This window comes from Schistocerca gregaria, chromosome 3 (genome assembly GCF_023897955.1).
Source record: "Schistocerca gregaria isolate iqSchGreg1 chromosome 3, iqSchGreg1.2, whole genome shotgun sequence".
NCBI classification, from domain to species: domain Eukaryota; kingdom Metazoa; phylum Arthropoda; class Insecta; order Orthoptera; family Acrididae; genus Schistocerca; species Schistocerca gregaria.
Genome location: NC_064922.1, coordinates 528126133 through 528149581, shown reverse-complemented (window position 1 = coordinate 528149581; position 23449 = coordinate 528126133). Strand labels below are relative to the sequence as shown.

General features: G+C 41.4%; 2 protein-coding genes across 3 annotated transcripts in view; both read left to right on the top strand.

Moving 5' to 3' along the window:
- LOC126355155 (cuticle protein 16.5-like) overlaps positions 1–8558 on the top strand; it is a 78332-nt gene extending 69774 nt beyond the window's left edge. Inside the window, exons 1-2 of one of the 2 annotated variants that reach the window (XM_050005360.1) lie at positions 6854–6872; positions 8262–8558. In XM_050005360.1, the coding sequence (XP_049861317.1) occupies positions 6864–6872; positions 8262–8528 (276 nt within the window). In that variant the 5' untranslated portion in view covers positions 6854–6863 and the 3' untranslated portion in view covers positions 8529–8558. Of the gene's footprint in view, positions 1–6853; positions 6873–8261 lie in introns of those variants that run through there. The other variant, XM_050005362.1, reaches the window with a different exon arrangement.
- LOC126355153 (cuticle protein 16.5-like) overlaps positions 1–23449 on the top strand; it is a 170560-nt gene that overhangs the window by 42561 nt on the left and 104550 nt on the right. The gene's annotated exons all lie outside the window — the stretch shown is intronic.

Here is a 23449-nt window from a genome sequence, read left to right as displayed (position 1 = left end):
TTTATTCACACGTCACTGCCGAAGGCTGGCGGGATATAGAACGAGTCCTTATACAAGAAGAAGAGAGAATGCTGCGCTTGTTTGGCTCCGTGGATTCTGTTGTTGATAGCTCGTTATCAACTGAAATGCATTTCTCGGATTCGGGTGAGGAAGGAGCTAAGAGATTAACAAACGACTTACTGTAAGTATTACCTTCAGTGGCTTCAGTATTTAAATATACGATGAAATCCTTCAATACTCTCTTACTTTACACACAGTTTGTGGAGAAAAATTACCTTGTGGTTAAGTCAGGAATTTTCATAATTCTTGTTTTTAATTACAATAGTACGTTAGGTAAAAACGATAACATGTTGCGGTTTTCGTCTAGTCGTCTAAGGAGCGTATTGTGGGAGATTTGCAGAGTATTATTTCATTCTGCTTAAAAATTAAATGACATTCGAAGCTGTACTGCTCCTCTGTTCGTCTCTTTTTATGTATGAACTGCAGCGTCACTGCAGGCTAGCTGTACCAGATGACCAGTCAGTGCTGTCCAAGTTAAATGTGGCGGCAAAGCTGTGGCCCCGTATTATCGCTAAGTCGATGTGCACATAACTTACAGCACAAAACGCACCCTTATTATCGTATCTCACATGAACTGGAATCCAATGAGGTTCCAACAAACGCTGAAAAATACATAGTGCAATGTTTACGTCAGGTTTATTCCTATGATGAACGGATTATAGCTGCCATACGATGTATGATTCCGAAGATATAATCAATATGCCGGTTCAGTTTTAACTGTCGATCGTCGAGAGCATAAGCGCGTTGGTAGCAGTAGCTTTAGTAGTATTCGCGATTATAAAAAATTTCTTATCACGTTCTTGTTGATTATTTTTTCGACATAGCAACCCAAAAATATTCACTTTCTGTCACGTTTTCACAGCAATTGATCTTTGGTCCTAATCACATTTAATGTTCGAAGAGCCTATGATTTTTCACTAAAAAGAAAAAAAAACACAGGCTCACGAAGTTTCACTTTTAAACAATTATTGGCTTTTGGACTAGTTTCAGCTAACGCTTTTCCATAAAGTAAAAATATACAGCGACTTTAGTATACTGCTCTGCTGCAGTTGCTGTTGATTTATAGCTGTCACTTGAAAACTTATTTCACCTGTAATTTGATAAACCTTCGTTTCTGGAATGTTATGAATTTAGATTTATGTTTTGTATGCCTGTTAAAGACAATCTCAGCATCCTAGTCACAGTGAGGTATAGTCCATAAAGCATCAAGTCCGTGCATTCAACATTACAAATATAACATTGTCCCATATAATTAGATCTCCCGCTTCATTATGCTCACGTCAACTTCAAAAAATCAACTTCAATTAATCCACAATATATTCCACTCGAACTCAACTCGTAACAATTATCTTCATATAAACTGAGCAGTTCAAAGTTAATAACTTCACTTTTTATGCACTTTATTAGAGTGAAATCATACAGTTATAAATAGCCACGTGTCAAGCATTAACAACGTGGATGACTAAGTTTGCACCCATTCGTGACAATAGCTGAACATGAACTCCCTCGATCTTTGCATTATCAATTCCATACCAAAAAAAATTCCGTTTGTAACATTATTTTTTTCCATTACTACAGCAAGGTTGAACAAGTCGCTTTGAGACGTCTTCTCTGGAACTCGACCGTCGTTGTTACTTTTCTGATGGCCGCCAACTCTGCCTATGTGACAACATGAAGACCTTCCCTTCCGCCACTGCCACACCACCGCTTGTACGATGAAACAGAAATAAACACAAACATTTCTTCCAGTATCACAGTTGTAAGAACAAAATATAAAATTAATTTTACCATATCTACACATTATAACAAACCTACAGCTACTTACATTTCATGTGTCACGGGGCGGGAACAAATCAATCGTACAGCGCTCCAAAGGCTGTGTCATCACCATGTGTACAAATAGCAACTAGTAACAGGGTGTGAACGTCTTCACTGGGATTTACCTAGCTAGTGTCCCGTAATACTCACCAGAATGTAAAAAAGCATTCACTAATTAATTCTTAGCTGATTCCGCCTTTGAATTCTATGTGACTGACAAACTTCTTCTAATCACCTAACTGGGTCAGTGGCTGCTGCCGCTTGCAGAACAGGTGCAGTCCCGGTGCACCCATCCAGTGCGTTAATTGAAATTCACCAACATTAACGCATACTTGGCCGAGCTGATGGCGCTGCAGAACGTGCGTATCATCTGTAAGACACAGTTTTGATTAATACAACGAGTCTCCCACATTACACATAGTGTAACACTTTCCGTTATCGTTGTGTACTTGTAGGAGCCGCTAACAGAAGTCTATCGTTCACACAGAATTCAAAGAGGGAATCAGCTAATAACTGGATGGTGAGTACTTTATTACATCCCGGTGAGCATTACGGGACACCAGCTAAATAAATCCCTGTGAAGACGTTCGTACCCTGTTACTAGTTGCTATTTGTACCCTTATAACAGCAATATTGACAGGTCACATATAGGAAAGAAAAGTAGGGAGACGGGGCTTCTCACATAGACGCATTGCATAAAGTGTGGAGAGACAAAGTTTTCTACTTTCGTATCTAAATGGTTGACAAAAAAACTCTGAATGCCAAACAATAATACTGACATGAGTTTCCTGTGAGACGAAATGCGCATGCCAACTCGTCCCGTCGCCCTCAGGCTTTCACACTTTGTCTGACTACTCCTCTCCAGTGGTTCAGCACTCTTCAGGGATCTCTCCAGTAATTTCAGACAACGTCAAGACGCTGTACAGTGAGCATGATTATCAGAGACGGTAATATAACATATGCTCCTGGACAAATGAAAACTTTTGCCAGTGCTAGAATTACGCTTTAATTGTACTGTTACTCTAGAAACTATAGTTCTACATGTTCTCTAAAGTCATTACCAGTTGCACAGAAGAAGCAATGAATTATAGTCACGTAAAGGAACAAACTGACGTTATAAATATATATTGTACAATGCAAGTTACGAAAGACGTCATGGGACGCTGCAGTAAGTAGATAGCACTTTTTAATTTCAACGTTATCAGTAGTAACAGCCTTTCAGATCAAGGTGCTGACCTGGCAATCAGTGGTCGTTATTAGTTTCCGTTTTATACTCTTTATAGAAGATTGTATTTATCGCTTTCCATTGCTTTCCACATTATTTGCAATCTGTCTCAAACCCACAAGGCTCGATCGTCAGGAACATAATGCAACAAGCAATGTACAACACATCTTCAAAAATTTCATCTTGTTTCCATTCCTGTTGATTTAGGGATGAGCTGCATTGTTATAAGATGTTATTCTTACGAATATACTGTTAGAAATGGATGTATGGAAACATAAATAAAAATATAATGAATAATATTTATTTTAAGGCAGAAAAATGTTTGCAACTAATGTCTCCAATCATTCCATCGCTACTCAAACACCAGGGGGTTATCACTAATTCTACTTATGCTAGTATAATGGATGAAATACAATTCAGTTTTACGGTTGTCTTCATATATCACGAGGAAAGTGAGAAAACCAAAGTGTAAAGAGGAGTCAAGATAGAAATTTTTATTTTGGTAACTATTCTTATCGTTTCTGGATGAAGCATATAATTTTAAACCTAAAAACTTTGAAGTAAGCAATTTAATTGAACAAATGTTATCCTCTACTTTTTTATGATTCTCAACAATTTGCATCTAGCCTGAGTACACTAATCATGCGGAAAAACAATGTTTAATTACCATGTTCAAAGGAAGTTGTCTACAGTAACAGTAAAGTCATAGAACCATTTTGTGGCTTTTATATTTGTGGCACCTGAAGTCAAAAAATCGATCGAAAGAGAAATCAAAAAGTAAGAAAATGCCAGTGTGTGGTGTGTTCTTTTTGTGTAAACATTCTTTGAGTAATTTAACTAAAACAAAAGTTGAAACCTCCTGGCAGATTAAAACTGTGTGTCGGAACGAGACTCGAACTCGCACCTGTGCCTTTCTTAAAACAGACGTTACTAACGGAGGCGTACCCTAGCTTTATTCTTCACGTTTACACACTTATCTCTCAACGTAATTACCCTGATGATAATCACAGCTCTCGCAAGGTTCATCAATTTGTTGCTACCGTTGTTGTAGATTGTTTGACTTTGTTCACGAAGCCACAACCTCACCTCCGCTTGCGCCGCTTTATCGCTATAGAGTTAAGTCCTCGACGGTGTTCTTAAAATTCTGGAAACATATGAAAATTGGATGTATCCAAGTGGGGATATATGAAATACGATGGATAACAGTGATCTCAAGCCGTCGGATTGTTGCAGATGTCGAAGCGGTGGCGTGTGACGAAGGATGATTCGGAAACTATATTACACTACGCTGTTTATCATGCAATGGCATAGTTACATTACACACCGTCATGCTGCAGGCTACAATTCGGACCCCTGTAGTGGCAGAGGGCTGCAATAATATGAAGACATGAAGAATGAACATGTATAATGTTAATAATGTTTGGTTTTAATAAACAAGCTTCAAGAGTTATCACAGAAAAATTCGACATCGTTACATTCCAGTACGCCCTCTTAAATATAACCTCGGAGCGAACAAAAATGTGTGGAAAAGATACTCTGTAGGAATATCAAATCATTATATCGGTTTTTAGCATAGTAATTTTAATAGGTGAGCAAACGTCCATTCGATGATAAGATGAAAACAGATGGAGGATAAGGTCTGCTTGCACAAGGTCGGAGAAAGAAATAGGCTGTAATTTTTTCGAAGGAACTACATCAGCATTTGATTTAATCGATTTACCTGATTCACGAGAAATGAAAATGGAGGTGGCCAACTGAGATTTATAGACCCCGACACCCTTCCCCCCTCCCCCTTCCTCACAAATCCACCGGCGCACAATTGCGACGATTCAGACAGTTGTCATGATATACACTCCTCGAAATGGAAAAAAAGAACACATTGACACCGGTGTGTCAGACCCACCATACTTGCTCCGGACACTGCGATAGGGCTGTACAAGCAATGATCACACGCACGGCACAGATGACACACCAGGAACGGCGGTGTTGGCCGTCGAATAGCGCTAGCTGCGCAGCATTTGTGCACCGCCGCCGTCAGTATTAGCCAGTTTGCCGTGGCATACGGAGCTCCATCGCAGTCTTTAACACTGGTAGCATGCCGCGACAGCGTGGACGTGAACCGTATGTGCAGTTGACGGACTTTCAGCGAGGGCGTATAGTGGGCATGCGGGAGGCCGGGTGGACGTACCGCCGAATTGCTCAACACCTGGGGCGTGAGGTCTCCACAGTACATCGATGTTGTCGCCAGTGGTCGGCGGAAGGTGCACGTGCCCGTCGACCTGGGACCGGACCGCAGCGACGCACGGATGCACGCCAAGACCGTAGGATCCTACGGTAGGGACCGCACCGCCACTTCCCAGCAAATTAGGGACACTGTTGCTCCTGGGGTATCGGCGAGGACCATTCGCAACCATCTCCATGAAGCTTGGCTACGGTCCCGCACACCGTTAGGCCGTTTTCCGCTCACGCCCCAACATCGTGCAGACCGCCTCCAGTGGTGTCGCGACAGGCGTGAATGGAGGGACGAATGGAGACGTGCCGTCTTCAGCGATGAGAGTCGCTTCTGCCCTGGTGCCAATGATGGTCGTATGGCGCCGTGCAGGTGAGCGCCACAATCAGGACTGCATACGACCGAGGCACACAGGGCCAACACCCGGCATCATGGTGTGGGGAACGATCTCCTACACTGGCCCTACACCTCTGGTGATCGTCGAGGGGACACTGAATAGTGCACGGTACATCCAAACCGTCATCGAACCCATCGCTCTACCATTCCTAGACCGGCAAGGGAACTTGCTGTTCCAACAGGACAATGCACGTCCGCATGTATCCCGTGCCTCCCAACGTGCTCTAGAAGGTGTAAGTCAACTACCCTGCCATCAAGATCTCCGGATCTGTCCCCCATTGAGCATGTTTGGGACTGGATGAAGCATTGTCTCACGCGGTCTGCACGTCCAGCACGAACGCTGGTCCAACTGAGGCGCCAGGTGGAAATGGCATGGCAAGCCGTTCCACAGGACTACATCCAGCATCTCTACGATCGTCTCCATGGGAGAATAGCAGCCTGCATTGCTGCGAAAGGTGGATATACACTGTACTAGTGCCGACATTGTGCATGCTCTGTTGCCTGTGTCTATGTGCCTGTGGTTCTGTCAATGTGATCATGTGATGTATCTGACCCCATGAATGTGTCAATAAAGTTTCCCCTTCCTGGGACAATGAATTCACGGTGTTCGTATTTCAATTTCCAGCAGTGTAAAAGCATAAATGCACTTGCATTTACGACGTCCGAAATCAGTCTTTGTACTTAACAAAAGTTTCTTGCTTTTACCTTTTGGTGCCACTTTAGCACATTTTGAGCTAACATTGGAAACATATACAACAGAGATAGGACGTATGCCAACGAGAGGCCACAGTGCTATATTGTTCCAGCCTAAGCTCTATTGTGGCAGCTCCAAAACAATGTCCAACGAACTGAGACCTCTAAGTGCACAACACATTCGCAGTGAATGATAAACATAGTGATTTTTTTTTATTTCTCGAATGGTGGAAACGCGTAGATACTGGTTAAAGCTAATCCTCGGGTAACCATGGAAGGAAAAGCAAGCCTGCACTGTGTGGAGATGTGTAGTCCTGTGATGCAAGGCTCTGGTCGCTTGCCAACGTTGCGCCCATCGCCGCCACTGCACCTGCATTCCCCCTATAAAAGCTGGCCGTTTCAGACACTTAGCACTGTCTTGTACACTCAGACGTCGCCAACATGTTCAAGGTACGTCAATGGCTGGTGCGCTTTGAATGAGCTTCAGGAGCTGTGTTGAAGAGTTGTACATTTTCTCGGTTCTCGCGTGCAGTAGTACTGTAATGTCAGCAATACTATGCCAAATTCCTGAATGATCAAGTGGCATGTAAGAGACTATTCGTTTACTTGTGTAAAAGTCTGGAACAGAAAAATTCCTACACTAGAGAAATAATGTATCAAAAATAGTTTTGTAACAAGGACCAATCAATTTTGCTCATACCCATCAGTGCTGGAAAGGTTATGCTTTGTTCGTTTTGATCTGTAGGGCAGATAGAAGACATAGCTAAGATTTATCAGAGCCGATTTCTGTATCTCAGAGTTTCGAATCTGTTACTGTGAGGGAGCTATTTATTTTATTATTTATACTTCTGTGCCTACAGATTTCTTAGTTCTCGCCTATCAGTAGTTTGAAAACGTTCCGTTTTTATTGTCTTTCAGGCATACACTGGAAGTTAATCTAAATATATGGTATCATTCATTGTAGCGAAAAGTACTTAGGGTTTTATAAATTTCATAGTTTTTGAATGGTTCTCATTTCCTGTTTCCGAACCAGGTTGAATCTCAGAGCAAAATGAACAGTCTAAAGTAATGGTGTGACATGAAAGTAAACTATATTATTTTACAGGAAATATTTTGTATATCATCACAACAGAAGTAACTAATACACACTGTTTAATTTGTCGTGGATGAAAATCTCCATGTATCATGTAGACCAAAAAGTCACAGTGATACAAGATGTCTTCTTGGGAGATAGCAATAAAGGCTAGTTGATCTTCCTGTACAGCTGCTCGCGGGATGTTCCTGGTAAAGCAGACCAGATTAAACACTACCATGCTTATATGAACTTCTGCATAAGACTTTTATGCTTAGAACGTTCTTCTCACTCATTCAACGAGGTGACATCACTGGCTTTACCGCCCTAATTAGTGTATTCAGGTTACAAATGTACAGTGTATATTATTCATTTTCTACTGACCTGACAACAAGTTGTCTAACTTTCAAATACTTTGCTCGTTTTATGTGAATCATAGAGACACTGCGTTGGTCATAAACAGTGGGGATAAGTCATCGCCTGTTTTAAGCACAGATAAAATATTCGAGAGAGATTCATCACACATAACAATAGCAATAGCAATTTTGTAATAAGACTGTTGGGTACAATATGTGTTAACAATGTTACGATGTTTTCTTAGAATGCAGTAAAATGTGCCTTTACCGGCATAGTATCCACTGTACCTTCACACTCTGCTGACATTAGACAGTGTTAATACATTGGTCAATTTCTGTCAATTCCGCATATTGCATGCATGCTCGTTTGGGACGTTCTCTAGGATCCTCGTCGTTCTTGCTGTCCTACAGATTGCCCTGGTCCTGGCTTTGGCCGCCTGCTGCGTGAGCGCCGCCCCCAAGGCGGGCCTCGCCCCCCTGGCCTACTCCGCGCCCCTGGTGGCCGCCGCCCCCGTGGCCTACGCCGCCCCCGCTCCTGCCGTCGTGACGGCGCACAGCTCGCAGTACATCGCGCAGAACTTCAACGGACTCGCCGTGGCCGCCGCCGCCCCTGTCGTCGCCGCCGCCCCTGCAGTCGCTGCCGCGTACCACGCAGCTCCCGCCGTTTATTTCAGATAAACAGTTACCTGCAACCTCTTCACAAGAATAAATAAAGACATTTTAATTGAAAGTGTAGTGTTTATGTTATTACTTTTGTAAATATTCATTCATCCTACTTTCTGTACACTCTCTAGAGCAAATATCATTATTTCACATGTTATTAAAAGTACCACCTGTTGGATGACATCACTATTATTCTACAATGCTTTGTACAGTCCTCTGTGTAGGTGGCGCACCAGTCTGATTTGCTAATAAGAAGTGGTAATTAACCATAGAGAGGGTTACCAAAAGTTGTTCTTCTCAGGTAAAACTTTCAAAGAGAACAGGAAAGATAATCAAAACCAGTTAAAAAAAAATTTAGATAAAATACGTGTATGGTGCGAAAACTGACAATAGACGCTAAATTATGAAAGGTGTGAAGTCATTGACATGAGTAGTAAGAGAAATCCATTGAATTTCCTTTACATAATAATCACACAAATGTAATGACTGCAATTAAAATAAATGATTAGCTGTTACAAACAAGAATAACTTAAACTGGAACGGTCACATAGAAATCGAACTAAAGACTGCGATTTACTGGCACAACACTGAGAAAATGCCACAGGTCTACTGAAGAGACTGCTCACACCACGCTCCTCCATCCTATTATGGACTGCCGTTGTGCAGTGTGGGATCCGCATCAGATGAGACACATAGGCGGCAGAAAAAGTAGTTCAAAGAAGGGCAGCTCGTTTTGGATTATAGCGAAATAGTGGAGGGAGTGCCACGGACATGATACGTGAATTGGGATGGCAATCGTTAAACCAAAGGCGTTTTTTTTGCGTCAGGATCTTCTTTTAAAAATTTCAAGAACCATCTTTCTCCTCAGGGGTTGCGATAATATTCTGTTGGCGTCCATCTTCATAGGAGAAACAAACATCGTGAGAAAATAAGAGAAGTGAGAGCTCACATAGTATTATTTAAGTGCTCTAGAATCCTTGCGCCGTTCAAGAGTGGAACGTTAGAGAAATGGCTTGAAGGTGGTTCGATGAAACCTCTGCCAGGCAGTTAACTGTGAACTGCAGAGTTATCAGGTAGAAGTAGACTTAGATGAAAAAGAGACATTATAGTGCTACTTAAAGTAACCTCAACGAACAAATTTTTTTCAATCCTTAAAGGAGGACACTTGTCACTTTTGAGCACTGTTGATAGTATAGAGCTAGTGTTAATTATGTGACAATCCACCGCTAACATAAGCCGTAGCAGGCAGTGTGTAGTTGCCAGTCAGTGGTACAGAATCAGCGCAGTAAGAAGGGTTGCCGTAGAGACATGACTGATAGGTGATAGGAGCTACCTTGATTGGATGTAACCACGACCACATCATGAATGAAGTTTTCCTGTTCGTAGGAGTGTCAACAAGGACTGTCCAAACAAAAGGCAAAATATTTTGTTAACTTCCACCAACCTTGGGAGAAACAGCTGTCCTTTGAGCCTGCACAGCCACCATAGATGGGGTCACTTGATTTGCTGGGGTCGCCAGTGCAGCTGCCAACCACTCCCTGGAGGAGCCACGTGTATCACGCCGACTGTTCGTACGCCTCAGCTCACATCTATGTGTTGCGGGAATCCTAAAAACTGTCAGAAAATAAATGAAGAGGGGTAAATCATTACGTTTAGTCTTGCTAAAAACCTCTCCAACGTCGCTCAGGAGTGGTAGCAGTAACTACTTTATTGTTGCTGTTGTCATTCTTCTGCGTTAATCTATCCTGTCTAAGCCTCTTCATGTCTGCATAGCTATTGCAACCTACCGCCTTCTGAACCAACTTACTGAAGCCAAACTTCATTATCAAACTATTCTTGAATGCCTTGGGATGTGTCTCATAAATCTATCCGTTCCTTTAGTCATGTTTTGCCAGATATTTCTCTTCTACATAACTCGATTCAGTATCTCTTTGTTACTTAGCCGACTACACTTCTTATACTGTCTTATGTATACCTATTTAAGGTTTCTCAAATATTATGCATTAAACGAAAACAACATTCTGCCCTAACAACAGGATCCTCGTCACTCGGCAGATGTTATATCAATGAAAAAATGCTTCTTTATCTGCGAGTGTGGCTAAGGAGGAATAATATTTGCGGCTCAACAATATTTGAAAGGCATCGTTTAATCAACAGCCATTACATAACGTAAACGTGACACGAGGAAAACGGAAGATGCAGCGTCCCCTTAGGAGACATACAACGACATAATCTATTGTAATTCAATTTTTAAAGACTTAAGTAGGAAAAACAAGCTTTGAACTTTCGTATCAGTGAAATTCAACTATTCAGAGCCAGTGTATATGGAAGTACCGCTCATCTTGCTTCTACGAAATGGCAGAATTTCGTAGAAGTGTACGAGTAAAGTTCTGGAAATGTAGCAGGTGGAAAATTAACTTTTCTCATCAAGAATTCCTTACTAACGTTTGGATTTATGCGTATAAGGTTCTAGTATTTTAATAACATAAGGCATTTCGGTTTTTCTGCAGTATTGACGTTGCTTATGATCTTGCATACATCATTTATGTTCTGATTTGCATATGACATACCTGTCCCATAAAGTACGGACGAAAATAATTAAATGTGAAAGAATAAATAATGAATCCCGCAAATATAAGAATACTTTAGCTGTAAGTCCTTTATTTGTAGGCGCAACCAGTTTCGCAGCATTTTAGCTCCATCATCAGGATCAGTCTGTACAAACTAACAGACAAACACTCACTTAAGGTAGAAAGAAAACATAATTAAAATGAAATTTTATGTACAGAATGAACATACCCACAAAATCAAGTCTTGACCAGATGTAAAAAAAGAGAATGGTATTATCCAGTATTCACAGCCAGCAAGTTTTCAAATGGTGCAAATGGCTCTAAGCACTATGGGACTTAACATCTGAGGTCATCACTCCCATAGACATAGAACTACTTAGACCTAACTAACCTAAGGACATCACACACATCCATGCCCGAGGCAGGATTCGAACCTGCGATCGAAGCGGTCGTGCGGTTCCAGAGTGAAAGCGCCTGGAACCGCTCCGTCACACCAAATTTTGGTTAAGTAGTGAACGTCGAAAATAAATAACATGGAATATTCCCGTGATACCTATAAAGGAGGAAACTAATAAAAAGAAAGGAATCCTAATAATACTCTATCAGATACTACTACTAATAAACACCACTCACCCGGAGTGACAGTATCTGGTGAGCTAACAAGGTTCCTATGTGTCAAATGATAATCAAATAATCCAAAAACTGCGTAACAAACGAAGATGGATTAAAACAGTTATTCAGTTTGAAAGAGTAGTTAATTCCCCAAAAATATCCGTCCTAAAGCTATTTTAAAGCTTAATACGCGAAAGACATGAAGTAAATAACGCGAATGAATATTATCTCTTACTTACACACCTAATCGGCAGAAAGCAACACATAGCGGGGGCAGATAGCAGGAGGCTGAACTTATCTACAGCAACGCGGTCACCGAATCGTGTAGTAAGCGGAACGCAGTTGCAGCAGTACCAGCTCACGACATGGACAGAGCAGTCATGCGCCGTGCGCATGCGCATCTGCGAATAACTAGACGAGGAGTGATATCTGAACTGATACGAAGTCTAGGCAATTCCTTGCAACGCGTCTTTTTCCCGTTTTATAAGAAAATGCAAAAAAAAGTGTAAATTCGTAAAAACTGTTATTAGTGCCAATGATGCAAATGGTAGCCGAGGGAAAAACATCGCGTTAATTGCTACAGAAGAAAGCAACTACTTAAAGGTCATAAAACATGATATGTAGCGATACGTAGAGATCTAATAAATGCTAGGGTGTAGCCGTGATGCCCTGAACATGAATCACGCGTAATTTGAATTTAATTAAAAAGTATGGAGCATCACTAACAAGATGAAGTATTCTAAAATAGCACCAAAGCGAAGTTTGAATAAACCGAAGGTCATAGAGGGGGTTAGATGAAAGTGAATAACAAGATTTTGCCCTTAAAGTATCTAATCACCACAACGGGATGATACAACGTAATAAAACATAACGAAACGAGAAAAAGCAGGACGCAACTCACCGTGGGCATGAACAATAATTGAGCGCTGATGAAGTCTAAAGTTCTCAATAAACCGCCATGTCTCTCAGCTTGCCCATTGAAGGGACGTTCAGGGAACTTTTTCAGAGAACGCATAATTTCTATATCCTCAAGAACATACTGCCCTTTTTTGCCCTATGTAGGACCTGAATACAGTTGGGAAATGATAGCTATAGTCTGTCTTCTAACAGCTGCGAACTTAAGGCCAATTAGAATTTCTCAGCTGCAGGTGCTCCTTAAATCGTACATCAAAATTGCTACCCGTCTGGCCTATACATCTCACTGCGCAGTCATCACATCAGGTGCAATATAAGCTAATCCTTTTAAATTTATCGGAAATAATCTGTTCACTATGTCTAAAAACCTGAACCACACTTTTGGGTATAAAGTAAGCTGGTTGAATCTTTCTTGAGTGCAAATTTCTACCGATTTCTTCAGAAATTATGTCGAATTCTGAGACGTGCTGGTTGTCCTTTGTCCTTACACGAGACGTAAGAAGATCTTCTGGGAAATTACGAATATACAAATGCGGTTTCTGATTGAGGAACCAACTATGTAATTTCTCTTTATGTACAGATTGTAGATGCCGTTATTTGTACTTGCGTTGTGGTGCTGCGATGAAATGCTAATCACTTGCATATCCAAGCATGTTGTACACTTCATTCCAAGTTGACGTTTCTTGTATAATGTCTTCATAGCGTAGCATTTTGGTCGTCAGGGGTGTAGCTAGATTAAAAAGAAGAAGAAGAAGAATACACTGTGTTTCTTTCTCCAAGTGTGTCAAAAGCATCCAGATTTGAAAGTTAAATTCGATGATGATATTTCAGTATTCCTGGAGCAAAGAACTATCTCTATCGGCTACTGAACATTCACTCAGTTTCGAATACAAGCACTACAGAGATACGAGTTGGATGTCTGTTATAATGTCCAAGAATTTAACACGCAGCACAGTGTCTCACAGGAGACATGCGACCAAGTACTAAACTTGAGAGAAGTTATTACATCAAGGCTAAATTAGTCGCTAGCAATGAACGTAAGACTTGTCGTTCACAATTGTTTGTATTGACGCATTTCCGGCGCAGTCCATATTCAGAACTTCTGCCAACCCAAAAACCAAGTCTTAAGGGCAAGTATCATTTAGAAAAAGTTATCTATATCTACACAGGTAATCAGAAAGTCACTGTATGGTACGTGGTCGAGGGCACCATGTACTGCTACTATTCATTTCCTATACTGTTCCACTCGCAGATAGAGCGAGGGAAGAACGACTGTCTATATGCCTCTGTATGAGCACTAATTTCTTGTATGTAATCTTCGTGGTCTTTACGCAAAATGTATGTTGGAGACAGTGTATTTTCAATTTCTTTTACAAATGTATTTCATCTCATAATTTCAATCTATGTCATAGAAAATCAATATTACTGATTACAACATAATTACAGCACTACTAAGGCTGTGTTCTGTATACCGTGTTCTTCCTCGCCATACCAGTTAACTTATTTGAGATGAGATTTTCTACTCCTAAAATCCTGAAAAATCCTATTTTATATGTTAGACACAAGTAGGTATATAGGAAAACTTAATAAAAGATTCATTATAAACCTAGATTAATTATAAACCTAGTGATCAGTATGTCTAGAAGAATTAATGTGAGAGACCGGTTACTACTGGACAAGCGAGCCTATCACTCTGCGTCACATACAACTGAAATGGTCTCGTGTTAGAAAACATTGACAGATTTCCGGTTTAGAGTATATGAAAATATGGTGCATTCTTAAGATTTGCCGGTCAGTGTGGCCGAGTGGTTCTAGGCGCTTCAGTCTGGAACCGCGCGACCGTTACGGTCGCAGGTTCGAATCCTGCCTCGGGCAGGAGTGTGTGTAAGCTACTACAAATAGCATAGTGAACGCATTATTGTGGCCAAGATAGACACGAAGCCCACGCCTACTACAGTAGTACAAGTTTATATGCCAACTAGCTCTGCAGATGACGAAGTAATTGAAGAAATGTATGATGAAATAAAAGAAATTATTCAGATAGTGAAAGGCAGACGAAAATTTAATAGTCATGGGTGACTGGAATTCGGTAGCAGGAAAAGGGAGAGAAGGAAACGTAGTATGTGAATATGGATTGGGGCTAAGAAATGAAAGAGGAAGCCGCCTGATAGAATTTTGCGCAGAGCACAACTTAATCATAGCTAACACTTGGCTCAAGAATCATAAAAGAAGGTTGTATACATGGAAGAAGCCTGGAGATACTGACAATTTTAAGATAGGTTACATAATGGTAAGACAGAGATTTAGCAACGAGGTTTTAAATTGTAAGACGTTTGCAGGGGCAGATGTGGACTCTGACCACAATGTATTGGTTATGAACTGTAGATTAAATCTGAAGAAACTGCAAAAAGGTGGGAATTTAAGGAGATGGGACATTGATAAACTGAAAGAACCAGAGGTTATACAGAGTTTCAGGGAGAGCATAAGGGAAAAATTAACACGAATGGGTAGCTTTGAGAGATGAAGTAGTGAAGGCAGCAGAGGACCTAGCAGGTAAAAAGACGAGGGCTAGTAGAAATCCTTGGATAACAGAAGAAATACTGGATTTAACTGATGAAAGGAGAAAATGTAAAAATGCAGTAAATGATGAAGGCAAAAAGGAATACAGACGTCTCAAAAATGAGATCGACAGGAAGTGCAAAATGGCTAAGCAGAGATGGCTAGAGGACAAATGTAAGGATGTAGAGGCTTATCTCACTAGCGGTAAGATAGATACTGCTACAGGAAAATTAAAGAGAACTTTGGAGAACACAGAACCACTTGTATGAATATCAAGAGCTCAGATGGAAACCCAGTTCTAAGCAAAGAAGGGAAAGCAGAATGGTGGAGGGAGTATATAGAGGGCGTATGCAAGGGCAATGTGCTTGAAGACAATATTATGGAAATGGAAGAGGATATAGAAGAAGATGAAATGGGAGATACGATACTGCGTGAAGAGTTTGACAGAGCATTGAAAGACCTGAGTCGAAACAAGGCCCTGGGAGTAGACAACATCCCGTTAGAACTACTGACGGCCTTGGGAGAGCCAGTCCTGTTAAAACTCTACCATCTGGTGAGCAAGACGAGACAGGGGAAATCCCTCAGACTTCAAGAAGAATATAATAACTCCGATCTCAAAGAAAGCAGGTGCTGACTGATGTGAAAATTACCGAACTATCAGTCTAATAAGTCACGGATGCAAAATACTAACGCGTATTCTCTACACACGAATGGAAAAACTGGTAGAAGCTGACCTTGAGGAAGATCAGTTTGGATTCCGTAGTAATGTTGGAACACGTGAGGCAATACTGACCCTACGACTTATCTTAGAAGCTAGATTAAGGAAAGGCAAACCTACGTTTCTAGCATTTGTAGACTTAGAGAAAGCTTTTGACAATGTTTACTGGAATACTCTCTTTCAAATTCTGAAGGTGGCAGGGGTAAAATACGGCGAAAGGCTATTTACAATTTGTACAGAAACTAGATGGCAGGTATAAGAGTCGAGGGGCACGAAAGGTAAGCAGTGGTTGGGAAGGGGGTGAGACAGGGTTGTAGTCTTTCCCCGATGTTACTAAATCTCTATATTGAGCAAGCAGTGAAGCAAACAAAAGAAAAATTCGGAATAGGTATTAAAATCCATGGAGAAGAAAAAAAAAACTTTTAGGTTCGCCGATGACTCTGTAATTCTGTCAGAGACAGCAAAGGACTTGGAAGAGCAGTTGAACGGAATGGACAGTGTATTGAAAGGATGATATAAGATGACCATCAACAAAAGCAAAACGTGTATAATGGAATGTAGTCCAATTAAGTCAGGTGATGCTGAGGGAACTAGATTAGGAAATGAGACACTTAAAGTAGTAAAGGAGTTTGGCTATTTGGAGAGCAAAATAACTGATGATGTTCGAAGTAGAGAGGATATAAAATGTAGATTGGCAATGGCAAGAAAAGAGTTTCTGAAGAAGAGAAATTTGTTAACATTGAGTATAGATTTAAGTGTCAGGAAGTTGTTTCTGAAAGTACTTGTATGGAGCGTAGCCATGTCTGGGAGTTAAATATGGACGATAGCTAGTTTGGAAAAGAAGAGAATAGAAACTTTCGAAATGTGGTGCTGCCGAAGAATGCTGAAGATTAGATGGGTAGATCATATAACTAATGAGGAGTTATTGAATAGGATTGGGGAGAAGTTTGTGGCACAGCTCAACTAGAAGGTCGGATCGGTTGGTAGGACGTATTCTGAGGCATCAAGGGATCACCAATTTAGTATTGGTGGGCAGCGTGGAGGGTAAAAATCGTAGAGGGATACCAAGAGATGAATACACTAAACAGATTCAGAAGGATGTAGGTTGCAGTAGGTACTGGGAGATGTAGGAGCGTGCAAAGGATAGAGTAGCATGGAGAGCTGCGTCAAACCAGTCTCAGGACTGAAGACAACAACAACAACACCATGGAAAATGAATAAAACGTAAGATTAGGTGCGTGGTCCGTGTGACAAGTGACATTTCTGCTCCCTGATCCTGTCCCACTGTCAGTCCCAAAGTAATTTTGAACTGACTGTAGTGAACATAATTTTCCGTCAAGGCACTGATACCATGTTGCTGGGTAAACGGTCGCTGCCACTTGCAATGCCGGTGTAATCCCAGCATGCTAAACAAAATTCACCAACATTGGATCGTGCGTAGACGAGCCTAGATCCCTGGCACCACTCAGGTATGATCTGCCAATCGCCACTTTCAATAACACGACGAGTCTCTCACATTACACATAGTGCAAGAGTTTCCACTTCCATCAGTTTATTGTGGGAGACATGATTAGATGAAATTTGTATAGAATTCAAAGAAGGAATTCCGCCGGCTGGTGTGGCCGAGCGGTTCTAGGTGATTCAGTCTGGAACCACGCCACCGCTACAGTCGTAGGTTCGAATCCTGCCTCGGGCATGAATGTGTGTGATGTCCTTAGGTTAGTGAGGTTTAAGTAGTTATTAGTTCTAGGGGACTGATGACCACAGCAGTTAAGTCCCATAGTGCTCAGAGCCATTTGAACTATTTGAAGGATTCCCCTAAGTGCCAGATGGTGAACACTTTATTACGTCGTAGTGAGTATTACAGGAACCAGCGAGGGTATATCCCACTCAAAACATTCATACTCTGTTGCTATTTTTATGCTTGAGTTTAAAATCGTGATGGCTCAGTTTAAAGGCAAAAAGGCAACAAGTATGTAGGGGGTGGGGGTATGGGGCTATGTGGACTATGTTCACACCGCTGCGCTGCATAAAGTGCAGCATGATAAAAGATTTCTCTCGTCCTAACTAAATGGGTGACACAAAGTCTGACTGCATTCCAGATCTGGCCCGACTGTCAGACGGCTGTTGAGTGCTCCCTGTGAGGGACGGGAAAATCCCACCGTGGTTCAACAACAAAGTTAGGAAACTACTGCGAAAGCAAAGATAGCTTCACTGCAAGTTTAAACGCAGCCAAAACCACTCAGACAAACAGAAGCTAAACGATGTCAAAGTTAGCGTAAGGAGGGCTATGCGTGAAGCGTTCAGTGAATTCGAAAGTAAAATTCTATGTACCGACTTGACAGAAAATCCTAGGAAGTTCTGATCTTACGTTAAATCAGTAAGTGCCTCGAAACAGTATATCCAGATACTACGGGATGATTACGGCATTGAAACAGAGGGTGACACGCGTAAAGCTGAAATACTAAACACCTTTTTCCAAAGCTGTTTCACAGAGGAGGACCACACTGCAGTTCCTTCTCTGGTTGCTGTTAACGTATTACTACGTAGGCAATATAAAACATTGTACATTACCATCATTATTGAATATGGATGACGTAATTAGAGTTTCCAGATGATATGTCTAAAACTCGTGGCAATAAATTGACCAATGTACTATGCATCTCTACTGATGTAATGTGCGCACTTTTCTTAATTTTCTCCGTTTAACTGTTGATGGCCCAGGCAATGTATCTTGGGCCGTGTAAAGTCCACGTCAATGGTACTCGGCAATGTCATGTTCAAGCAAAGCGTCAGGGGCTGTTCATGGTCCAGGCTGAGCAGTGAGATGTTGCTGTTCTTCAACTGAAAAAATTGAATTGAATGATAAATATTATGATGGAGAAATATTGATTACTAAAGATGCAAAAGTCAACAAAATATTGCATGAACTGATACCTTCTGATGTTCTCGCAGAAGGGCAAAGATATCACTACTGTTCAGCGCATCCACCACCGATACCGCTCATCAGAATAGCAAACCCTATTAATGCCTGTCGTAGGAAATTATGTCTACGTTTATTTTTTGTGAGTGGTCATCAGCCGGCCGCGGTGGCCGTGCGGTTCTAGGCGCTCCAGTCCGGAGCCGCGCTGCTGCTCCGGTCGCAGTTTCGAATCCTGCCTCGGGTATGGGTGTGTGTGATGACCTTAGGTTAGTTAGATTTAAGTAGTTCTAAGTTCTAGGGGACTGATGACCACAGCAGTTGAGTCCCATAGTGCTCAGAGCCATTTGAACCATTTTTTTGAGTGGTCATCTCGGATAACACATGGGGGGGGGGGGGGGCACGATAAGTCACCCGATTGAATTTTGATCCTACAAGTATACTACTGGGGCAATAGCTTTCAAATTGTGCACTCAGTTTCGTGCCGTTCATGGAAATTACGCCAGATGTCGTTGCGAGTTCATCCCTTCCGTTGTGAGTCCGCCATTTCACTTTGCCGCGATGACAGACAAAGGATGGTTGACCGTCGCACAAAAAACGAATATTGTGTTACTGTTCGCGGCGATGAACAGCGTTACATTGACACAGACAAGCTTTCGTGCTCATTTCGGTAGACGGTGGGCACCCAGGCGACAGACAGTACGCAGATTACATCAAACATTTGGAGGTACTGGATCTGTTTTGGTGTCTCCGCGGCAACATGCATGTACCGTACGTTCTCTGCAAAACATTGAACCAGTTGGAGTGGCTTTGACTAGTAGTCCGAGTAAATCAAGAAGAAGATCCAGTGCCGAGGTGGGTATTTCACGACGATCTGTACAGAGAAATAGAGAAATATTCAATCCGACCTTCGCTTATAGCCATACAAGATGACTGTGGCGCATAAGCTTACAGCGAAAGATAAGGAGCGGAGACTGCAGTTTGCAAGGTGGGAAAGTTTATTTTTAAGTGAACGGTGTTGTGAACAAACAGAACGTTAGATTCTGGGCACGTGAACCTGTTGTTGTGGTTTTCAGTCCTGAGACTGGTTTGATGCAGCTCTCCATGCTACTCTATCCTGTGCAAGCTTCTTCATCTCCCAGTACCTACTGCAACCTACGTCCTTCTGAATCTGCTTACTGTATTCATCTCTTGGTCTCCCTCTACTATTTTTACCCTCCACGGTGCCCTCCAATACTAAATTGATGATCCATTGATGCCTCAGAACATGTCCTACCAACCGATCCCTTCTTCTGGTCAAGTTGTGCCACAAACTTCTCTTCTCCCCAATCCTCTTCAACACTTCTTCATTAGTTATGTGATCTACCCATTCAATCTTCAGCATTCTTCTGTAGCACCACATTTCGAAAGCTTCTATTCACTTCATGTCCAATCCATTTATCGTCCATGTTTCACTTCCATACATGGCTACACTCCATACAAATACTTTTAGAAATGACTTCCTGACACTTAAATCTATACTCGATGTTAACAAATTTCTATTTTTCAGAAACGCTTATCTTGCCATTGCCAGTCTACATTTTATATCCTCTCTACTTCGACCATCATCAGTTATTTTGCTCCCCAAATAGCCAAACTCCTTTACTACTTTAAGTGTCTCATTTCCTAATCTAATACCCTCAACATCACCCTACTTAATTCGACTACATTCCATTATCCTCGTTTTGCTTTTGTTGATGTTCATCTTATATCCTCCTTTCAAGACACTATCCATTCCGTTCAACTGCTCTTCCAAGTCCTTTGCTGTCTCTGACAGAATTATGATGTCGTCGGCGAACCTCAAAGTTTTTATTTGTTCTCCATGGATTTTAATACCTACTCCAAATTTTTCTTTTGTTTCCTTTACTCCTTGCTCAATATACAGATTGAATAACATCGGGGAGAGACTACAACCCTGTCTCACTCCCTTCCCAACCACTGCTTCCCTTTCATGTCCTTCGACTCTTATAACTGCCATCTGGTTTCTTTACAAATTGTAAATAGTCTTTCGCTCCCTGTATTTTACGCCTGCCCCCTTCAGATTTTGAAAGAGAGTATTCCAGTCGACATTGTCAAAAGCTCTCTCTAAGTCTACAAATGCTAGAAACGTAGGTTTGTCTTTCCTTAATCTAGCTTCTAAGATAAGACGTAGGGTCAGTATTGCCTCACGTTTCCAACATTTCTACGGAAGCCAAACTGATCTTCCCCGAGGTCAGCTTCTACTAGTTTTTCCATTCGTCTGTAAAGAATTTGTTTTAGTATTTTGCATCCGTGACTTATTAGACTGATAGTTCGGTAATTTTCACATCTGTCAGCACCTGCTTTCTTTGGGATCGGAATTATTATATTCTTCTTGAAGTCTGAGGGTATTTCGCCTGTCTCATACATCTTGCTCACCAGATGGTAGAGTTTTGTAAGGACTGGCTCTCCCCAGGCCGTCAGTAGTTCCAATGGAATGTTGTCTACTCCGGGGGCCTTGTTTCGACTCAGGTCTTTCAGTGCTCTGTCAAACTCTACACGCAATATCGTATCTCTCATTTCATCTTCATTTACATCCTCTTCCAATTCCATAATATTGTCCTCAAGTATATCGCCCTTGTATAGACCCTCTATATACTCCTTCCACCTTTCTGCTTTATCTTCTTTGCTTAGAACTGGGTTTCTATCCGAGCTCTTGATGTTCATACAAGTGGTTCTCCTATCTCCAAAGTTCTCTTTAATTTTCCTGTAGCAGTATCTGTCTTACCGCTAGTGAGATAAGCCTCTACATCCTTACATTTGTCCTCTAGCCATCTCTGCTTAGCCATTTTGCACTTCCTGTCGATCTCATTTTTGAGCCGTCTGTATTCTTTTGCCTGCTTCATTTACTGCATTTGTATATTTTCTCCTTTCATCAATTAAATTCAATATTTCTTCTGTCACCCAAGGATTTTTACGAGCCCTCGTCTTTTTACCTACTTGATCCTCTGCAGCCTCAACTACTTCATCCCTCAAAGCTACCCATTCTTCTTCTACTGTATTTCTTTCCCCATTCCTGCCATTTGTTCCCTTACACTCTCCCTGAAACTCTGTAAAACCTCTGGTTTAGTCAGTTTATCCAGGTCCCATCTCCTTAAATTCCCACCTTTTTGCAGTTTCTTCAGTTTTAATCTACAGTTCATAACCAATAGATTGTGGTCAGAGTCCACATCTGCCCCTGGAAATGTCTTACAATTTAAAACCTGGTTCCTAAATCTCTGTCTTACCGTTATATTATCTGTCTGAAATATGTCAGTATCTCCAGGCTTCTTCCATGTATACAACCTTCTTTTATGAGTCTTGAACCAAGTGTTAGCTATGATTAAGTTGTTCTCTGTGCAAAATTCTACCAAGCAACTTCCTCTATCATTTCTTAGCCCCAATGCATATTCACCTACTACGTTTACTTCTCTCTCTTTTCCTACTACCCTGTAGTCACCTGACCAGAAGTCTTGTTCCTCCTGTCACCGAACTTCACTAATTCCCACTATATCTAACTTTAACCTATCCATTTCCCTTTTTAAATTTTCTAACCTACCTGCTCGATTAAGGGATCTCACATTCCACGCTCCGATCCGTAGAACGCCAGTTTTCTTTCTCCTGATAACCTCCGCAAATAATAAACACGGAAGACTCCTAAAGTGATAAAGTGTGCCATGTCAAGCCATGGAATCATCGGTCCGTTCTTCTTCGATGCTACAGTCACCGGTGAACGCTATTTACAAATGCTGCGAAACCAGTTCTTTCGTCAACTCATGGCCTCATGTCTTCCATTGCAGACACAATGGTTCATGCAGGATGGAGCACGCCTCCATACACGCCAATGTTGTGGTTGATTTTCTTCACGAAAGACTTGGCCTTAGGTTATTGCTAAACAGATTTTCAGAACGTTATGCAGGAGAAGGAATGTGGCAGCCCCACAGACCGGACATTAACCCATTTGACTTCTTCTTTTGGGGGGTTTCTTAAAGAGAAGGTGAACCATAGAAAAACTGAAAATGCAGTGCAACTTAGGGTCATTATTGTGTAGTTATACCGCGCCGTTCCGGAAGGTTTGTGTCAGAGAGTCGTCACAAATGCGAGTTGAAGAAATTGTAAACCAAAACCGCAGTCATATTGAACATGTGATTCATTAGGTTGTATCTCCAAGCTGTATGCTTCACTTCTATATCAATAAATTACAAATGTTGTCAACAACAAATGTTTTATTCATGGAACAAGTGAAGTGCCTTATCGTGCCCCATCCTGCAGCTTTAGATACACAACCGAAAAACTGAAAAAAGGTGAGAATATTGATGTTTTTGCGTTGTTCGTTGCGTAGACAACTTCCAACATGTCAGTAAACATGTAATGCAGATTAAGCTCCCCAAAAAAGACATATAAAGGCTGTCATAAATGTTTCTGCAGTTACAATTTGACTGGGCCGAAAGTAAGAAAACAAGAGTTGAATGAGAAATCAAGGTAGATTTTTTTTTTCATCTCAGGAAACTACTTTATCGTCCCTAGACGAAGAATTTAGCATTTAAAACCCGTTAGACGTTGAAGGAGGCTAGTTAATTTGATAAATATTATTCTCTACCTTTTT